The sequence below is a fragment of the Rhagoletis zephyria genome, unplaced genomic scaffold (assembly GCF_001687245.7).
Source record: "Rhagoletis zephyria isolate East Lansing unplaced genomic scaffold, Rhagoletis_zephyria_1.1 Rzeph_scaffold_01784, whole genome shotgun sequence".
Taxonomy (NCBI): domain Eukaryota; kingdom Metazoa; phylum Arthropoda; class Insecta; order Diptera; family Tephritidae; genus Rhagoletis; species Rhagoletis zephyria.
Genome location: NW_016158868.1, coordinates 65,782 through 85,593, shown reverse-complemented (window position 1 = coordinate 85,593; position 19,812 = coordinate 65,782). Strand labels below are relative to the sequence as shown.

General features: G+C 34.2%; 1 protein-coding gene across 1 annotated transcript in view; it reads left to right on the top strand.

Annotated features, from left to right (window-relative positions):
* Window positions 1-3,627: 3,627 nt before the first annotated feature.
* The window catches only part of LOC108365142 (uncharacterized), a gene marked incomplete at its 3' end in the record, with an annotated part of 80,390 nt that continues 64,205 nt past the window's right edge, over window positions 3,628-19,812 (top strand). The window contains exon 1 of the mRNA XM_017619102.1: window positions 3,628-4,129. Coding sequence (XP_017474591.1) covers window positions 3,628-4,129 — 502 coding nt within the window. The remainder of the gene's footprint in view (window positions 4,130-19,812) is intronic.

Sequence of the window (19,812 nt, the reverse complement as noted above, 5' to 3'; positions counted from 1 at the left end):
AACTAATAATACTCGTATATAGCCATCGTCCTCAACTCATTTTACGTGCCCCACTTTCGAACCACTTAATTGCACTACTGGGTAAATATTCAAGTAAATATGCATGCACGAGTATAAGTACACATATACAGTTCATGCGTAAATGACATTTTATCAATGTCACATATCATTTATTATTTACACGCTAATAATTTCAAATAAATGGCTTTGTCTACAACTATTTAGGTTTTGTTGACGAAATTAAGGTATTTACATACATATATATGTGCTTAGTTATTTGTTTTATGAAATTAGTTTATAAAACTGTATGCATGCTAATGCGATAAAATATCTTTGCCAGTGACTAAGGTTTCATGGAGCCAAAATTTCTTCAATTGTCTCCTTATACTTTCAACGTACTCGTCTGATTAATAGCGATTAGTTCAACCTACTACATACTACTTTTTTAATTAAGAGCTGTGGTTTACTGGGATACTAGTCATAGCTTGTTTTGCTGTAGCAAGCCCACCAAATGTCTAATCCATGCTTGTCTGGCTTTTTTGGCATGCATTACCGAAGAGAACATTTCCCGCGAAATTGGACAAGTTGCCCGACAATAGTTATATTTTCCCCTGGAGTGTAAAATTTCTTTAGGTTACCTTTGATAATTTCAAAAATATATCTCTTTTAGGTGCCTGTTTATCTGTTACCGATCGCTTCTAGTTGTAGGTATTGTCGTCAAAGCCTAGATTCTNATATTTTCCCCTGGAGTGTAAAATTTCTTTAGGTTACCTTTGATAATTTCAAAAATATATCTCTTTTAGGTGCCTGTTTATCTTTTTGTTACCGATCGCTTCTAGTTGTAGGTATTGTCGTCAAAGCCTAGATTCTTTGAAATTTCATTGAAGCAATTTTGGCTAATTGTCGCGCAGAAATTTGGTCAATCACATAGCAAGAACCAAAAATTCAGCAAACCCCGTATTTGCTTCTCTCTTTGTGACAGGCGAAATAAAAAGCCATAGGTCTCATTTCTATTTCTGTAGTTGGCCGCACTCTGCGTTGATTTATGGTTTTTGTATAAATTTTACAAGTGCCAAACAAATATTTCCAATTAAATATAACGCAATCGAGTCCAAAGGACTCACAATTTATTTTCTTCCGGTGGCATGACAACTTTGTTCAAAGGGCACGGAACTACATAAATTTCGGTTTTTCCGTTTCATGTAAGTAATATATATTCCAAATTTGAACCTTATCGGACCAGAAATACGGATTTTTCAAATAGGTCGACACCTGTGCCACNGAGCAAATATTTCCCATTAAATGTAACTCAATCGAGTCCAAAGGACTCACAATTTATTTTCTTCCGGTGGCATGACAACTTTGTTCAAAGGGCACGAAACTACATAAATTTCAGTTTTTCCGTTTCATGTAAGTAATATATATTCCAAATTTGAACTTTATCGGACCAGAAATACGGATTTTTCAAATAGGTCGACACCTGTGCCACCTAGCGGATTAATTTGATTACACACAGGTGAAACGTAGTAATAAAAGTTTGTAACAAAGCAATTGGATCTAGCAGTTTTATAATAAATCAAATTCGGTTTGAAATATTTTTATTAGAAAAAAATATAAGAAATTAAGATTAATCGTTGCAACTTGTAGACGTCGTCTTTATCTCTGAAGTTTGTACAGATTACTTTACTAGTCTTAAAATATTCAGACCCATTAGAATTATGTCCTTCATGCTGAGATGTCAGGAGGGATTGATTAAGTTGTGCGTTCATAGGGAGGCGCTATCATCCACCCCTCTGTCTTTGCATCAACATGCCTATTAGGCGGGAAAACTTATGAGACGGCTTGGCAAAATCTGGTTGCCAAAATTGGTTATACGATCATCTTGAAAGACTTCGCCTTGGACATTTTTATAAACGTTGAGGATGCTTTTGACAATTCCACCTTTTTTAGCAAAAAACACTCAGCACTTAAAAAGACTAAAAACATAGTGGGGGGGCAAAGCAAAGCTTGAACAACAAACGAGTATGTACGCTTTCCTCTTCACTCTGCGCTCTCCCATTGAAACATATACGTTTGTAATTGACGCTTTGCTCGCCGCTCCACTTTATTTTTAGCCTAAGGCATGGAGTAGATTATGTGCTGGTAAATTGGTTCGTCTAATGCTCGCGTAGAGAGTCGTTAGGATACAGGCAGAAGGGGGGGGTCAGTATGTCCTGTGCGGATTTAATAGGGGCTGTCCTCAGGGTGGCCTGCCTTCTCCCTTGTTCTGATTTTTATCAATTTAATCCCCTGCTGTTCAAACGCCCATATGACAGGCCCTTTTTCTAAGTTGTCTGCAGGAAAACGCAAATAATACTGGATATGATTTATACTTCGTGTAGTGAGAATCGGCTGAAGGGATGTCAGTGGCAAAAATATATCGATTTATTTCTTTGATTCGAGGCCTCGAATGTATCTACAGCGATATTTTTCAATACATCGAAGGGTATGCATCGTCTTATCAATTTGCTTAGGATTTCTCTGACATTATTTCACAACAAAATATGTTGTTAGCAAAATTATACGAAATTTCAAATTAATTACCATAATTCAGCTGAAGGTGTTTCTCAGAGAACTCTTTGGAGCCATTTAAAATTGGAAAACTTTGGGCGCTTTGAGCGACATCTAAATATTTTTTGATTTCAAAATAAAAAATATATAAAATTCCAACATTACTTTTTTACATGCAACATAACATAAATACACATCTTTCGAGACAATAATTAAATGCCTTTCTTATTTTTTCAGACTTTATAGTGAATGGTGAAGCGGTTAAAGTACAAACAGATCAAATAACCGTTAAAATTAAATGGAAAGCAGAAAAGGGCAACATAACAACGAAAATTTAATCTAAATACATATTAAAGAATATTAGAAAAAAAACTCAAAATATAACAAGAATTAATTTATTGTTTATAATTAAATAAATATATTAAAAATAATTCAAATTATGTGAGGTAAAAACGCCAAACTAATGACTAAAAAAAAACAGAAATTTTAAATATATTAGCATACCAATAAAGAACTGCATTTTGCACAGTTGGCCCATAGAACAAAAATTGGATCGTAAAACTCTAAAGCTAGAATCGGCTAAAATGGGCTGTGCACCAGCTTTTAAATTTCCGTAAAACAGCGTAGACTAATGAATTTCACCAGNACTCAAAATATAACAAGAATTAATTTATTGTTTATAATTAAATAAATATATTAAAAATAATTTAAATTATGTGAGGTAAAAACGCCAAACTAATGACTAAAAAAAAAACAGAAATTTTAAATATATTAGCATACCAATAAAGAACTGCATTTTGCACAGTTGGCCCATAGAACAAAAATTCGATCGTAAAACTCTAAAGCTAGAATCGGCTAAAATGGGCTGTGTACCAGCTTTTAAATTTCCGTAAAACAGCGTAGACTAATGAATTTCACCAGCTGGCTACAAACATTTTTGTAAATAAATGTAACGGCTACGGCATAAATACTATTACCAACAACTAAAATATATTCGCAGCAACGGCAACTTTACAAACTGGCAACGCAACGATGCATACATTTTGGCGCTTAGCAAATGGCACACAAAACGCCAAAATGACGCAAATAAAATTGCGTGCGCCGAGAACAAATTCTACAATGACAACGACAACGACGACGACGACGAGGGCACGATTTGCAACGCGAACGCACGCCACAACGGCCGCAACGGCCACGGTAACGGCAGCGACAGCGACAGCAGCGCCATCGCACATAATGAAAATGAAACGGAAACGTAAAATACCGGAAATTTCATTGCTAATTGCAGCAATTTGGATTAACAGCTTCTGTCCGTGGTCAGGCCATGGCGGTGGTGTGCCGCTCGCCTACTGTTCGCATATGCCCGGCTCAGCTGCGGCAGCATTGGGCGGTGTTGCCGCCTATACAGTTGATGCTGCACACCTGCATGCCAGCGACATGCATCACAGCCATCACTACGACGATGGCGGTGGGGGCAGCAGTAGCAGCATGGAGAATATGGCAATGCATGGCGGTGGTCATGACATGGGCGGTATGCCAGAGGAATCGGAGGAACGCGATCATATCGCCCATCATTTTGGTAAGTTTTTTTTTTTTTGTGCTCTTAATGAATTTTTCACAAACTCCATTTATGTACATGTCAAACAGTTGAGTGTGTGGGTGAGCAAAATAATTTCAGCGTTGTTATTTGTGTGCCTCGGCAGCGCAAGGGGGTGCATGATTTCTGGTTTTTGCGGCCGTTTAGTGGCTTGTTTTTGTTAATTGCGCGCATTTTGTTAGCTCCATAAAGGTAATATTATCGTTTCGGTTAAGCGGATTTTCTGCGAATTAATGTTGTCTAAAAGCTGTGTACGCTAATGGCGACAGCAGGGCCACAGAAAATTGAATATCCTCAATAAAATTCGAATGTGTAGTAAACTGAGAGAGTAGAAAATATTCCTATTAGGAATTAACGGTCAGTTATATATGTATGTATGTTAGACTGCATCACTCCCCATACAAAAAAAAAAAATCGGTACTATTTTTCCATTGGAATTTTAAAATCTATTATATTTTAAGACGTCCACCAAAATATTTCGGAAAAATATTAAGATTTAAGTGAGCTGGACCGATTTGAAAATACCCCCAAAAATCTAGTTTGTTATGAATAAAAATAGTTTCTTAAAGATTTTTTTTTGAAAAAATCCCCTCAAATGATAAAACGGTTTAAGCTTAAAATATTTGCATAAAAATATTTTAAAAAAATTAAAAAAAAATTTTGAACGGAATCGTAATGATGAGATTTTTGATGCTGTTTTTCAACTTATTTCAAAGATTGGTATAGGAAAAACTTGAATAACTGAACCTAAACTCTTCCGATTTAGACTTACGAGGTGTCATTGGAAAGGTATTTTCTCATCCTTTTTATTTCTTTGCTAATAAATTCATTCAAAGGATGGAAGAGAAAGGTAGGATGAACGAACGTCATTCAAAGTTGAATTGAGATGTGTCGGTATTCGAAAAAACAAGATGGGACACGAATGACGCTTTTTTGGCCAGAAATAAAAACAGTGTGAAAATACCTTTCTACTGAGATCCCAGAAGTCTAAATCAAAACATTTTTGTCCCAGTTATTCAAGTTTTTCGTAAACCAATCTTTGAAAAAAAGTAAAAAAACAGCATCAAAAATCTCATTCTTACGATTCCGTTGAAACGATTTTTAAATATTTGTATGCAGATTTTTTAAGCTTAAGTTGTTTTGTCATCTGAGGGGACTTTTTTCAAAAAGTTCTTTAAGAAACTATTTTTATTCATAAAAAACTACATTTTTGGAGGTATTTTCAAATCGCTCCAGCTCACTTAAATCTTAATATTTTTCCGAAATATTTTGGTGGACGTCTTAAAATATAATAGATTTTGTAATCCCGGCGGAAAAACTGCAACTTTTTTTTGTGATGCAGTCTAATGTATGTACATAATCTATATACTTATTTCTAAAAGGTATTTTTCTGTTACCCAGTGATATCATTTGGAAGGGGGGAAGCTCGCGTACCTGCGAAAACTAGGCACGTTGTTCAAATTTAATTATTTATCAAAAAAATGGGGGTTTAAAGAGCTGAAAGCACTGTATCCGGCCATATCTTATATAGTACTTCATCAAATTGAATGATTGAAACTCTATTTTGAAGGACAGCTTCGCTGGTAGAGGTAAAGGATAACAACTTTTTAACAGGGTTGCCATTCGCTTAAAAATTTTGGGACTTAAACATATATCGACTAAAATATAGCAACGTATTCAGGGAATGCAAAGCATTTAAATTCACTCTTAAACAGAATTAATAATTTTGAATAGGGTTGCCAAATATTTGAAAATTTAAATCATAATACCGAGCATAGCTCTAGAAAGGACTGTCTTATGTAAGCTGTATTTTTTGTTGCGTTTGTCTGTCTCTTCACAAGGAAAATTGAAAAAATTTCCGAACAGAAAATTTCGAATAAATTGCTTTTCCATAGATTTTGTACACGACATTTATTTTATTTCTTTAATTTTGATCGTAATATTACCATTGAAATGCTTGTCCAGATACAAAATTGTATGTATGCTAAACAATTATTAAGGTTAGAATGCGTTGTAAATTATTACCGGTTCCATTTACAATTTCTGGATTTGAACAATGTACGTATTATGGAATTTTGATTAAAAATGCAAAATCCAAAAAAAAAAAATTAATTTCTTTTTCGTGTCTTCACTACGAGCGGATGAAAAACTTTCTTGCGAATTTGTTTTCGGGCGAAACTCTAGATAGATAATGTTGAATGAGAATATTCTTTGGGAATTCTTCGCCATTTGTACCTACTCTCAGTGTTCAGTTTTGAGTGCACTCATCGCGAATTCATGCAGGACGACCTCAGGAGTAACCAGCTCATTAGCAACTGAAATAAAAGCGGAATCCTGCGATCTGCATTGTTAAATGAGAAAAAATACCGTGAAAGTCTAATTATATCGAAATTCTGTGTGTTACAATTGGTCCAGAAAATCACATCTCTAATTTCACAATGCGTAAAACTTTCATTCGGAGACAACGGGATTGAGATCTGCAGGGGTTAAAATCAAGTTACTACAGTTAAATCAACCATCAGAACCCCTGAGCTCATTGCTTTATGGCGATTTACCATAAATAAGTCTTTGTATACTGGATTTATGTGGACCCGTTTCGAACTTGCCACCAACTATGCTAAATATACAGATTCATTGAACCAGATCATTGTTCCAGATAGTGAATGAAGAGAAAAACGGCTTTTCAAATTTATTTCGTTGGCAACTCTAATATCGATCATTGGAAATTTGCAAGAATTTCGTCACGGCCAAAACGATTTCGTTAGGTTATTTAAAATAGCGACGAACGATATGCCTTCTGACGACCACCAAAACCATATTTAGATCAGACAAATGTGCCACTGAAAGTCTTCAAAGGAATACTTGGTGAAAGTGTGGTTCCTACAAAAAATTAGATTTGGGCGAGACGAAGTTCGCCGGGTACGCTAGTTTAGTAATATTATGGCAAAAAAAAGATACCTACTCTCACAGACAAATTAAACATAGCACCGCTTACAATGCCAAATATATATGTATGTCGTTGCACGCCGAGGAATGAATGGTTTGATACTCACATAGTCAGTGCTCAAACTTGCGTGGTAAGGTAATGAGCTCTTTAATTAAACTATGAAAGAAAAATAGAGGAGGGGTGTCGTAAAAAGTAGTTGAAACTTTGTAGCAAGAAAAACTGGAGTGGAGTGATGTAAAGACATTGAACTACTGAACTCTATCCGCAATACCAGAGGTTGGTGGCAAATAGGAAATACTCTTAAAAATATCCACCCACTACTTTCAAGTCTTCTAACCCACGATTTTTATGAGCATTTTAAAAAAACGACTCTTGCATTATATGTGCACTGGCAATGCCTCTGTGTATCAACCCTTTCCTTGATGCGCCTTTTGATTTCACGGAGTTGACCTTTATTATTCTGGGCACAAAAAAGAATATATGTAGCTCCAGGAAAAAATCGTACATATAAGCTATGGGTTCTATGAATTTGCGCCGCATCGTTTCATAAATGAATTATATATGGGGCATTCCACACCAAAATGGACGGGGTTCACACTTCATGTGTATTAATTTGTTTCAAATTTTTATGGTTGATGGATAAGCATAAATAATAAATTAATATGAAATTTGAGCTTGATTAATACATTTTTAAAAACTTTAAAGCACAAAAACAAATCAATTTAATAGTTTTCCAAATATCTCGAGAACGGGGCGAGGGAAGAATTTGAAAAAAATCACACATATACACATCAAAATTCTGCAAAAAAGAAATTTATTTTTTTATTTTTTTTTCTGGAAATTATTTTTTTTTATCAAAAAGATTGTATGTGAAAAATTAAAAAAAAAAACAATTTGAAAAAATATTTTTTTCATAGAGAATTTTGATGTGTGTATGTGTGATTTTTTCAAACTTTTTCGAGATAGTTTGGAAAACTGTTAAATCGATTTGTTATTTGGTTTTTAAAAATGTATAAATCAAGCTCATATTTCACATTTATTTATTATTTATGTTTGTCCATCAACCCTAAAAACTTTAAACAAATAACCAGGTGAACCCTACATTTTGGCATTTAACGCCCAAGATAACAAGAAACAGTTCCCCTCTTCACTTAGCTCATCCATATTGATTCTTCTTTTTAAGAAGTATGATCCTGGTAATAATACCAACTACAGCGGAATGTCATGCCTGATACCTTAGAAAAACTTTTAAAATTATTTCTAAAAAAACTTCATTGCCTACCACACTCATCTTCATCTGTAGGCAGGCTTACAGCGGCAAAATCTTCATATCATCCGCCCGCATATGCTTTTTATTACTAAGTGCCTCAGCTTACCAAGAAATAAGTTGTCGCGCATCCTAGCGGAAGAGTGTCTTCAAAAGGGGGCTTATTGGATAAACAGCTGGAAAGATCTAGCAAGCAGCGTAAGTTTTCCTTTTATTTCCGATTTCTAGCCAAAGGAAGGACAACTACTTTTATTGAATTGACAAAAAAGTCAAAACACCAAAACATCAACGATAAATTTAGGGTCTATTCTGTTAGCTTAATTTTTCCCGCTAGTGGATTTTTCTGAACCTCAATGCAAGAGCTTATAAGAATGTGCCTTCTTCGGTCTGCCCATTGTGCAATATGGGGTGCCGTTAAGCATACACCACTTTATTTGCACGTATCCGATTTATAACAATACCTTATCGGACCCGTTTCCTTGGTAAAGATCGTAACATAACCTAACCTAAGTACTAACTATCTGAGGCTGAGTGTCAGTTTTAATCCCAAAGACTATGAAGTTACAAAGTTACAAATGAGTCATTGTGAGACGGGTGAGAGCTTCTAATGTCTAAGCTTTTTGGACAAGGAAAAAATTATCTATCTTCTCGCTACTCATAGTGCAGTTTTCTTTCTCGTCCAACAAGTACCTTAAGGAAAGAGCGTTTCTACGCTTTCGCAGAAGGCTAGCTAAGGATAACTCTTAGACTTTCTTATTTCACACTAAGCTCTGCTTTGTTCATTTCGCAACCATTGGGTGACTTAGTGCTCTGTACTCTATAAAAGAGCCGTCTGCTTGACGATCTGAGATCAGAGAGTAACGCCAACCACCATGCAAGTTGGTTATCCATAAATTTCTGAAGGTTGTGCTAATAGAAGAGTGTTCTCCAGGAAAAACTTAATATACCTTTGGACCGAAAGAAAGTAAGATTTGTCTATTGTTCAATCCAAAAGGCGAAGAACCACAACATTACAAAACAGAATGAGATTTAGAATGAGAACCTCTGCACGGTGAGAGTTACAAGAATGGGGATATTTTCCATATTACCAACGGCTTTCTCATCGGCTCTAAATGTATCTTCAGCTTTCTGAAATTCACCGTCCTGATAGATCAAAAGCTTGGGGGATGTAAAGGCGCGACGGAGGCGTAAAAGAACGAACACGATGACGAATACGGAGACAAATAAGAAGTAAACTTGAAGACAAAGGTAAATGCAAAAACGGAAACGAACCCAAGGATAAATACGAACACGAAACAAGCGCGACGATGAACATGAAGACGAACACGAAAACGAAGGCGAAGATAATGACGAGCACAAATACGAGAACAAACACGAAGATAAGCACGAAGACGAACACAAACACAAAGCTAAACAAGAATACGAACACGAACACGAAGATAAACACGACTACGAACACGAACACGAATACGAAGATGAACCCGAAGACAATTAAAAAGACGAAAACATAGTCAGTTAAGAAGACGAAACCGAAGTCGATCATGAAGAGAAACACGAAGACAGAGACGAATACCTACCGGAGCAAAAAATTACTACGAGTACGAAGACGAATGCGGAGATATATATATAAGAAGACCAAAGCGAAAACGAATGCGAAGATGAACACAAAGAGGAAGACGAATATTCACAGTAAGACGAACGCGCAGACCAGGACGAAAACGAAGCCAATGCATATTTTTTACCTACCTAAAAGAAGGTCAATTTATATCACTTTTTCCTAAAATTAAATGAAATCTTTTTAATTTTTTTTTTTATAATTTTTACTCTATCTGGAAATGCATAGTTGACTGTGATGAAAAGTCGTCTAGACCACTTTGGTGTTACCTATTTAACCCAATGTACTAGTACTTTTACTCTTTCATATACGCTGGTGCATATTTGTGTATGTATATTTGTGTGGCTTTTTGTATGTAATACTAAAGTATCTGTGATCATTGTGATTAAATTTCCGCCATTGTTCAACAACTAGCCGACTAGCCATTTCAAGCGTTCATTGTAATTACCATGAAAATGTTACGTAAAAGTGTTGCTTAAATAAATTTTAATTATATTCAGCCGACGCTCGATAATTTCTATACGCGGCAGACAATAGAATAAAATACATGCAAATTTACTTGCATACATATATTTAGTACAAGTTTGTAAAAGCAGTTTCCGCAAGCGTGCCGCTTTTTGTTATTTTACTAACGCCATTTACTGTAATATTTTATACAGAAAAACCGGAATATTTATGCATACACATTTACACACGCACATGCGTATATGAATGAAAATGCATGTAATGCATACGTAAATACATACGTATGTATTTTAGACAGTTTGTAGTACATACGTACATATGTATGTATGTATGTGTGCCTGGCTTCGCCGTCCTTGCACCACATCGAAATTTGTAATTGTAATCATTTCTTTTTTTCTTTGTCTATGTATTTTGTTTTTGTTCGACTGCACGCCCGCGCGGTCAAGTGGATTAATTGTAATTAGGTTGCAGCGGTCTATGTAGATAGAAAAAACCGGATAAAATAGAGATAAAAGATTGCAAAAAAAAAAGCATAAAATTTAAATATTCTATGGAAATATGTAGCAACAATTTAATGGCACAACTATTTCCGTTCCGCTTGCTGCTTTGCATTTTTTCTGCAAAGATTTACTCATTTAAAACTGTTCGGAGAATTGCTTGACAGTAGGATATCCCCTTTGGTTATATGCAAATGCTTGAAGTTTTTAAAGTTTAAAAGTCGGAAATAAGGCAGAAAATGCAATACGATTTTTTATACGCTCTTTACTTGAAGCAAAAAAGCTGTATATCAATAGGAAATTCAACTACTGGACCCTCTTTAAATAAATGAAACAAGCTATTTATTGGGCATTGTTTTAAATTAGTGCAAAATTCAAAATTACTTATCTACATATATTAACTCAAGGCAATATAGTTCAACTATACGTATACGTAACATTTAGTACTTCATTTAATTTTATTTACTAATTAATATACTCGTACGAATATGAAAGTTTGGATGTATGTTTTTTAAGCATTCTTATACATCGGAACAGGGTATAGGCTATAACAATTATATATATATATTGAAAGGTTTGCCATCTACATATATTTAAATTACACTGTTCGACAAAATTGGGTCGTATTTTATCTAAAAAAACGGCATAAACCTCATCTTATAGATGTTTTGATGCTTATTTGAAGTGCATTTACAAGATTTTTCTGGCACGTCCATGTTTTGAGCAAAAAACTGTAATGCGTCGAAAAATGGCAAAATTGGAAAAATTCAAGTAATAAAAATAAATTTTTTATTGAATTTGGACGTAGCTTTTCCAAAGAAATAAAAACCACGTATTAATAAAAAACCAAATCGTCTGATGGATTCTACATCATTTATATCAGTGTTGGCAAAATGTTAATCTCATTAACGATTAAAATGTTAATCGCGATTAACGATTAAAATTAATTAATTGTAATCATCCGTACGATTAGTGATTAAATTTTTTTTTAAATCGTTAATCGTCGATTATGATTACGATTAATTAATTTTAATTAATCGTTAATCCAATTAAAAAAAAGTCTTTTAACTGGCCTTGTGTGCACAGTAGCATTCCAGCATAAATTAATTAATCACATATTTGCCTTTTTTCGACACTTCAACAGTTTTTTTCTCAAAAACTAGACGTGCTAGAAAATTTTTTTAAATGCACTTCAAATCAGCAAACAAAAAAGCAGACAGTTTTTTGTCTGCGCGATTTGACGAATACTGACCCTATACGTATTTCCATCGGAACTAGGGATGAATGAGTATTCGACCATAAAAATGTACGCCCTTCTATTTATTTACATAAGTATCTTCAAGCTGCATAGGAATCTTACTGAAAACATTTTTATTAAATTTCCCACTTACATATAAAAACCCAGCAGCATTACTAATTCCCTTCAAGATATAAAATCAATATGAGTTTTCCACAGCGATGGTAAAATAACAAAATGACTGACATTGCATTTTCGCATGGCTGTTTTCTTCTTCTTATGTTTACCAGCCAAGTGTACAAACAAGAAAAATATAAGGCGAAAGTTTAGCACGTCTGTGTCATGAACTTCTTCAATGGCTGGACGGGACAACAACTTTGCCATGCTACTTGCTCGTTTACCCCATTCGCTTAAGTAGATATTTGCTCATTCATTCATTTTCCCCAAAAATACAAGTATCAGCAGCTTTAAGTTGTTTGTTGGTAAGCAGCCATGACACTCCGCCGGCAGCTGGCGGCATAGATAAAAATATCCGTCGCGTTGCTTGCAGAAGCGCATTCTGGCAGGGGCAAAGGTCAAGCGACTGACAAGCTATGCAATGCGTCACGACATATTCAAAGTTTTTGTGCATTGCATGCGAAGTGCAAAATTTAGTTTAAGGAATTTATTTTAAGTTTTATTAGAAATTTTACTCAAAGAACTTTTTGTACGATTTTGTTGATGCGTTTATAAGAAAGTGGGGTCATTTCGTATACATGTATATGTATGTAGCTTTTTATATGCAATCATAGGTCAAAATGTGTGTGTGAAATTGACATCAAAAAGTGTTGCAATAACTTTGGTAAAACCAAAAGTTGTAAAAATATAAATTTTAAATGACTTCAGTATTAGTAGATAGTAACGTTTATCTAAGCTTTCCAGGCAAACTAAAGAAATATGAATTGGTCATCTACTGAAGTTCCCTAAAGCTTTAACAAGGTAAGGTTCGAACCGGGCTGTTTACATATTAGCCATGCAAAAGCAGAATGACCGAAAATAAAATTCTGAGATGTTTTATACTCGCCATCCACAAAAAAGCTAAGGCACTAATGAACTAGGTGTCTGTTATGTCTTCATGTCTTGCACGATTATATTCAGGGTCGAGGGTTGCCATTTAGATAGCCCTAGAAGCTTCTTTGACAGGTACAGGTACAGTTTAGAAACACCATCGTTCTAAGAGTTTTGCAGATTTTTGGGGCGCGCTGAGCTGAGGGGTGCATTTTGGGGTTAAATTTGTTATGATTTAAGAAATTTTGATAGAAAAAAAATATTTAGAAGTATAAACCCTTTCCCCCCAAAAATATATTCCTGCGTGCGCATTTAGCATTTATTGTTTGTAAAAAAAATATATTTTTACTTTCAAAATGTTTGTAATTTTAAACATTTCATGTGTATATTTTAAACAACTCATGTTCATAATCAAATCTTGAACATCTTGTGCGTATTCTTGAACAGATTCTGGTTGAAAAATAAACACTTTTCAGTAGTAGTTTTACATGCACTTTTTAGAGTGCAAGAGAGACTCCTTAGCAGTTTCTCTAAGAAATATTGTTTACGAATACGATTTACAGAGAGGTGAGGGTACGCGGCCTTGGCGAGTACTCCTACCTGCTCAATCAATGTTAGAATGACATGCCACTCCTAGTTTGCGGTAGGCGAATTCGAGGTCTGTTAACCTCCATAATGCCAGGTTCGAGGTCATTTGAGGGTCAAATAGGACAAAAGATGTATTCAATAAAAATACATTTTTTTTTTTTTGGTTTTGAAGTCGCTGAATCCGAATATGGGGTCCCTTGATTTCGCAAGGTCGTCTAGAAGTCACGCCAAAGTCATCGCAAGGTCAAATTTAGGAGGTTTGTCTTGTATTTTCAGGCTTATTTAATAAATTTGTCCCTACTTGACCTTCAACTGACCACGAACCTGATGTGGTGAAAGCTAACGGACCTCGGATTCGTATTTAGCGTGTCGAATAACATAGCGATATATAGGTTGGTTTTAAGATGCATAAACTTGTTTTTTGTAAACCTTTGTTATTATTCTACATATACATATATGTAGCATATTTTATTGAAATAACTTGAATTTAAACAAATAATCACATAACGAGATAACCTGATAACCAAGAAGGTGTGAACACCCAAATTGTTTTAGTTATTTTACCAGTGGAATTAGCATCAAAATCAGTATTACCATTAGCATTACAATTATAATTAACATTAGCATTCCCATAACCGACAGCACTGCCACTGCCGACACTCTTACCATTACCATTATCATTACCACTACCAGTAATAGTACTTGTACTATTACCATTAGCATTACCATTACCGTTACCTTTACAATTACCATTATTATAATCGTTACCAATTCCATTACCATTACCATTACCAATACCATTACCATTACTATTACCAATACCAATACCATTACCCCTAACATAAGCATTAGCAGTACCATTAACACTATTATTACCATTATCATTACCAATACAATTACCATTACCACTAGCAAAATCTTTTGTTCTTTTATTATAGTTGCTTAAATTACTTTCGTGAGCCTAGCTATAAGTCATTAGAGCTCAAATGTATATATTTGCTTAGTCATTAAATTTAAAGAGAAAACTAGAAGTATGTACGGAAAGCATTGCAGCTAAACAACTAAGCAATTCACTTGCGAACTAAGAAAGTATGTTTGTACGTACATATGTAAGTATGTATTTATTTGTTTATACCTTAAATGAGACTAACCGATTATAAACTAAAGCAAATGGAAGAGTATACAGTTATTTAACACGCAAATGGACACAAATGCTAATGTAAACATATAAATCTTTATACAAGCATCAGCATATTTACATTTGTACAAACTAACATACATACATATGCACATATAAATTCATACCTATGTATGTACATACCTACATATGTGTGTTTAGCAGTGGTAATTGACAATATAGTGCGATAAATGGAAGTGTTGGTGTGTATGCATTTATTTAAAACATACATATGTATATGCACTTGAGTAATTGCACGCTCGAATGGCTTATAACAAGTTATTTCAAGTTTAACACGTGTGTTCGTAAATGTTAGTGTGATTACACCGACTTGGACGAATAAATTTTGCAGATGTAATAAATTGGAGGTGTGTATACGTGTGGTTACATACACATTTACATGCAATGCAACTTGAAGCAGCTAACAAAATTTGATTAAAACTCAGAAAATGAAGCTTTTCAAATGGAAGTTGCTAACGGAGACAAAATGAATGACTTCGTACACATATGTACATACATATGTAATAGCTTTATTCGTATACATATGTTTATTTAGTTCTATGCAATGTATATACATACACTGGAATTTGTTTACCATGCCCTATGCATATGTATGTATGTATATTTCAAATATGCGTTGCATTAGAGTAAAAGTTAAATTAAGCAGCAGCTATGAGAGAATGCCGCAAGTATTAAACGTTGTTTGCATTCATATAAATACTTATGGTTGTTGGAATGTTAAACCTGTAGAAGATCCGACTATTACCAAATGACTCTAGAATAACTCGGAAAGAACACCTTGATCTCTTTATATGCAATGAATTTTAAATTTAGTTTGCGAGCGGTGATGTCCGTACTAAAAAGTCATTCGATTTTACATTATCTAGTAAACGGAGAACGAATGTAATTTAATACCAACGTTTTTTTTTTTTTTTTGATTTTTTTTATACATTAGGTAGAATGCTAATTGCATATCTCATAGCAATATAATCTTAAAGTTCTAAGAAATACACTACATTACTTACCACTCATATGTATTAGTGTGGGCCGAAAATTCCTCTAAAGACAATCTGTGTGAAAGACGACAACTGTTGATCAATATTTTAGGCTCGCCCAAGTCCACCAAAGTTCATTATGTTTAAAAATTAAAAACTAATGAACACATTAATTGATACATTTTTTTAGTAAAATTGTAAGTATCTTCGAAAGTGTTAGTCCCACATAATTTAGTACGTGGATCTTTTTTGTAGAGAATCGAAATAGGCTAAGACAATTTTTTTTTTAGCACTTCAACTTTGGTGGACTTGGCCGAGCCTAAGATATTGACCAAAAATTGTCATCTTTCACACAGATTGTCTTTGGAGCATAGTGAAACATATTTTTGCTATTGCCAATCAAAATTCTAAAAAAAAACGGATTTTTGGCCCACGCTAATATGTATAATGCTATAATACTTTACCGACTGGGGAAGTGAGCACGCATGCATACATACATGCTTCAAAGCCAATGGCATATACAATTACTCAGTGGCAGAAGTGCATATTCGTATAGAGTATGTTTGCCGCAAGCGGAGTCATTGGAACCACGGTCAAATTGCTATGGTTGCTCAACACATGAGGATGAAGAAGAAGAAGAAGACGTATTATATAAAAAGCCAGTGCGTTTGTGGTTTAGATGGCAGAAGTATAATTTTCATATGTACATCATATCTACTTACATTTGTGGTTGTGTGTACATATTTACATAGGCGTACACACNTCTTTCAATTGAGGTTTCGGTTCGGTTCAAAGGTTCGGAAATAAAAAAACAAAAATAACGCGCATGGTTAAGTTTCAAGTGTCTGTAAAATGAGATGGGTTGCCTTTACATACCACATGGTAAGCAAACATGGTATGTATTACCATATTTAACAAAAAGAAAAACAAGTCGATAAATTAATCTATTGCAAATTGTTTGAATCGAACCTTTAAACCTTTATGAAAAGTGGTTTGGTTTTTACTTTAGATCAAACATTTGTGGAAAATTTCCGTTCATTTAATGGTTCAGTTAATTAAAGGAAAAAAAAACGGTTTTCTGGTTCATAACCGGCTCGGTTCAAAACCGGTTCACGTCCCTCTTAACAATGCCGTAGTGGATATTTTCAACAATGATTTGGTGATAATAAACACACTTTTGTATACTTTAATAAAAATTTTCGTTTGCCGGTTTCATCGTCTGAACATGCTTATATTCTGCACTTCACATACACTTTTTCATAGTTCGGAGACGAAAATAAAATTTTTTATTATCATTTATACATGTTGCCTCTGATGGCATTTGAATCCAGACCTTCTGAAAGTTAGCAAATAACAGCAAGCATCTCTGCACACTCAGCTACAGCCGTTTTTAAATGTGTTTTCAAATGATAAACTTGAATAAATTTTCTTCGACGTTTGAAAATTAAACAAAAAACTTTTAAATATACCACGTTTCAATAAATAGACTAAAAAGTAGGAAATACTTTTTCGCGGTCGCATAGCACATAAATCACTTGAATGGTATTGCATGCACCCCAGGTTTTTCATTTTCAATCTCAAAAGGTATTTGAATGACTTTTGTTAAAATTTTCAAGTCAAAAGTAATCAAAACAAATTCTGTGTGACAATCCCAGTAAATTTAGATCAAATTGGTACAAAGAAGAAAAATTGTTGTAGGGAACTTTTGATGCAATTCCTGTTGAAAATACGTAGGATATTGAAAAGCCAAAGTTGAGGAGAATTTTATTGCCCACAACTGTTGTACGAACATTTTATTTGTAATACACATATATCACGAATTTAATATGGCGGCCAACTAATTAAAACGGAGTCGATCCGCTTGAGACGTTTTCCTCTGGGGTTCTTGGAGCCGCTGATTGCAAATATATTGTCAGTTTGGAAAAATTAAAAACTAAATCATTTATATTCGCTTAAAACTTTACAATCAAAGGTTCCGAAGGTATCTGATTATCATTAGAGATCAGATTCTTACTAACATGTTACTTATACGAAAGGTAGTACCCTCGAAACCAACTTTTTCTGTGATAAGTGGTAGATCAAATATGAATCCGCCATTTGAATTTTGAATAGGAAAAACTTCTTAAATCAGTTTGCAGGTCTCAACAAACAAAATGTCCGCATTTCTTTTTCTTCAAAAAAATTTACGGCAAAAGCAAAGTATTTTTTCAAGCAACAGAAATAATTAAAAATATTTATTGAGAGCTCCAAATAGCACTTTAAGTTGGAATATGCGTTTGTTTTATAAAAGTCGCCTCATAGACGATGTTACGATAATGCTAGAGCCAAAAGCATTGCTATAATTCAGATATATTGCTGTTATCTTAAATAATGTATACTTCACCTGACAAAATGGTACCACATTTAGTGGGCCCAATCGACCTACATACATATCTGTGGCTTTATATTCATCAAATAAATCTAGTTCGCTTAGAATTCCATGGCTCGCTGAAATCCTCGCCATTCGTTAGACATTGATTTTAACTGCAATAATATTAAAATTTTCATAAAGCGAATACTTTTTTTTTACATAGATGTAATACACTTATAGCCTACTGGGAATACGAGTACATATGTATGTATGTATGCACATATATGTGCAACATAACATTTTTATGTCATATTTTTGTGTATGAACTTCTCGTACATATTTTTGAAAATGTGTGCTTGTGTCTGTCTATGCTTCGGCGTAGAAGCAAAATTGTTGACAACACGAATAATAGTTAATTTAAAACTTGTAATTTGAAAATTAAATAAAACTAGNATTTGAGAAATTTTTGATGATAGCAGCACTTTTTGGTAGAAAACTAATAAAAACCTCTGAAATTTCTATTTTTATTCACATGGAGCCAGCAACTCACAAATTTCGATTGATTTTAGATAAGTGTACTGCGAGCAGTGACTAAAAATCCATACAATGTCAATTTCAGTAATGTTGAGAAAATGTGGTGAGATCACTTTAACAATAATTTTTTTTTTTTTCAAAATCGACTTTGCCGTTTCATGCTCGAGAGACGGGATTACCAACTCGGGGGCTTGAAAAGGCTTCCAAGCGCCAAACCTCTCAGCTGGACTTCAACGCACAAATCGCAAATGATTTATGCCATGTTTCCGGCGAAGGCAACGATAACATCGGAACCAATGAATTAAGACAACTTTTCCGCAGATTTTCTTACCGAAGAAGAATTTGCAAACCTACCTGGAAAGTCAAGTCAACTATTTACTCTAGCTAACCACTTGTATTCCACCATGAGATTCCTTTCCTATATCGAATAGTATCGCAACCAAGGCTTTAATCAGTGTGTGGATATCGATGTAAATATCACTTCGTAGTTGGGGAGCCAATATGAAGACACCCTTTTCCAGAACCTGCTTCAGTATCTGGTATAATGCAACTAGCAACCACTCCGGGTTTGGAAAAAAAGGCGAACAATTGAACACCCTAGTGTGACACTGCGTACCCAAAAAATTTCAAAACAAAAATTGAATAAAAGGTGTGAAATTTTGATGAAAATAGTAAAAAAGAATATATATATGAAGTCAAAGCTAGTCAATATGTGGATGGCAAATAGTTCTGATAAGCACTATGCTATGATATGTGCATACATGTTTCTTTTATACGTAGATATGTTTGTAATATGCATTCATAAGAACTAAGCATTAATTTTTACGGAATGCTGGAAAACCCACGAAGAAGTGCATCTAATTGATGATATTTAAGAAGAAGATTGAATGCTAAAATTTGTAAGTAATCGTTGATAAACAAATATTCGAATAATAAATTATTTATA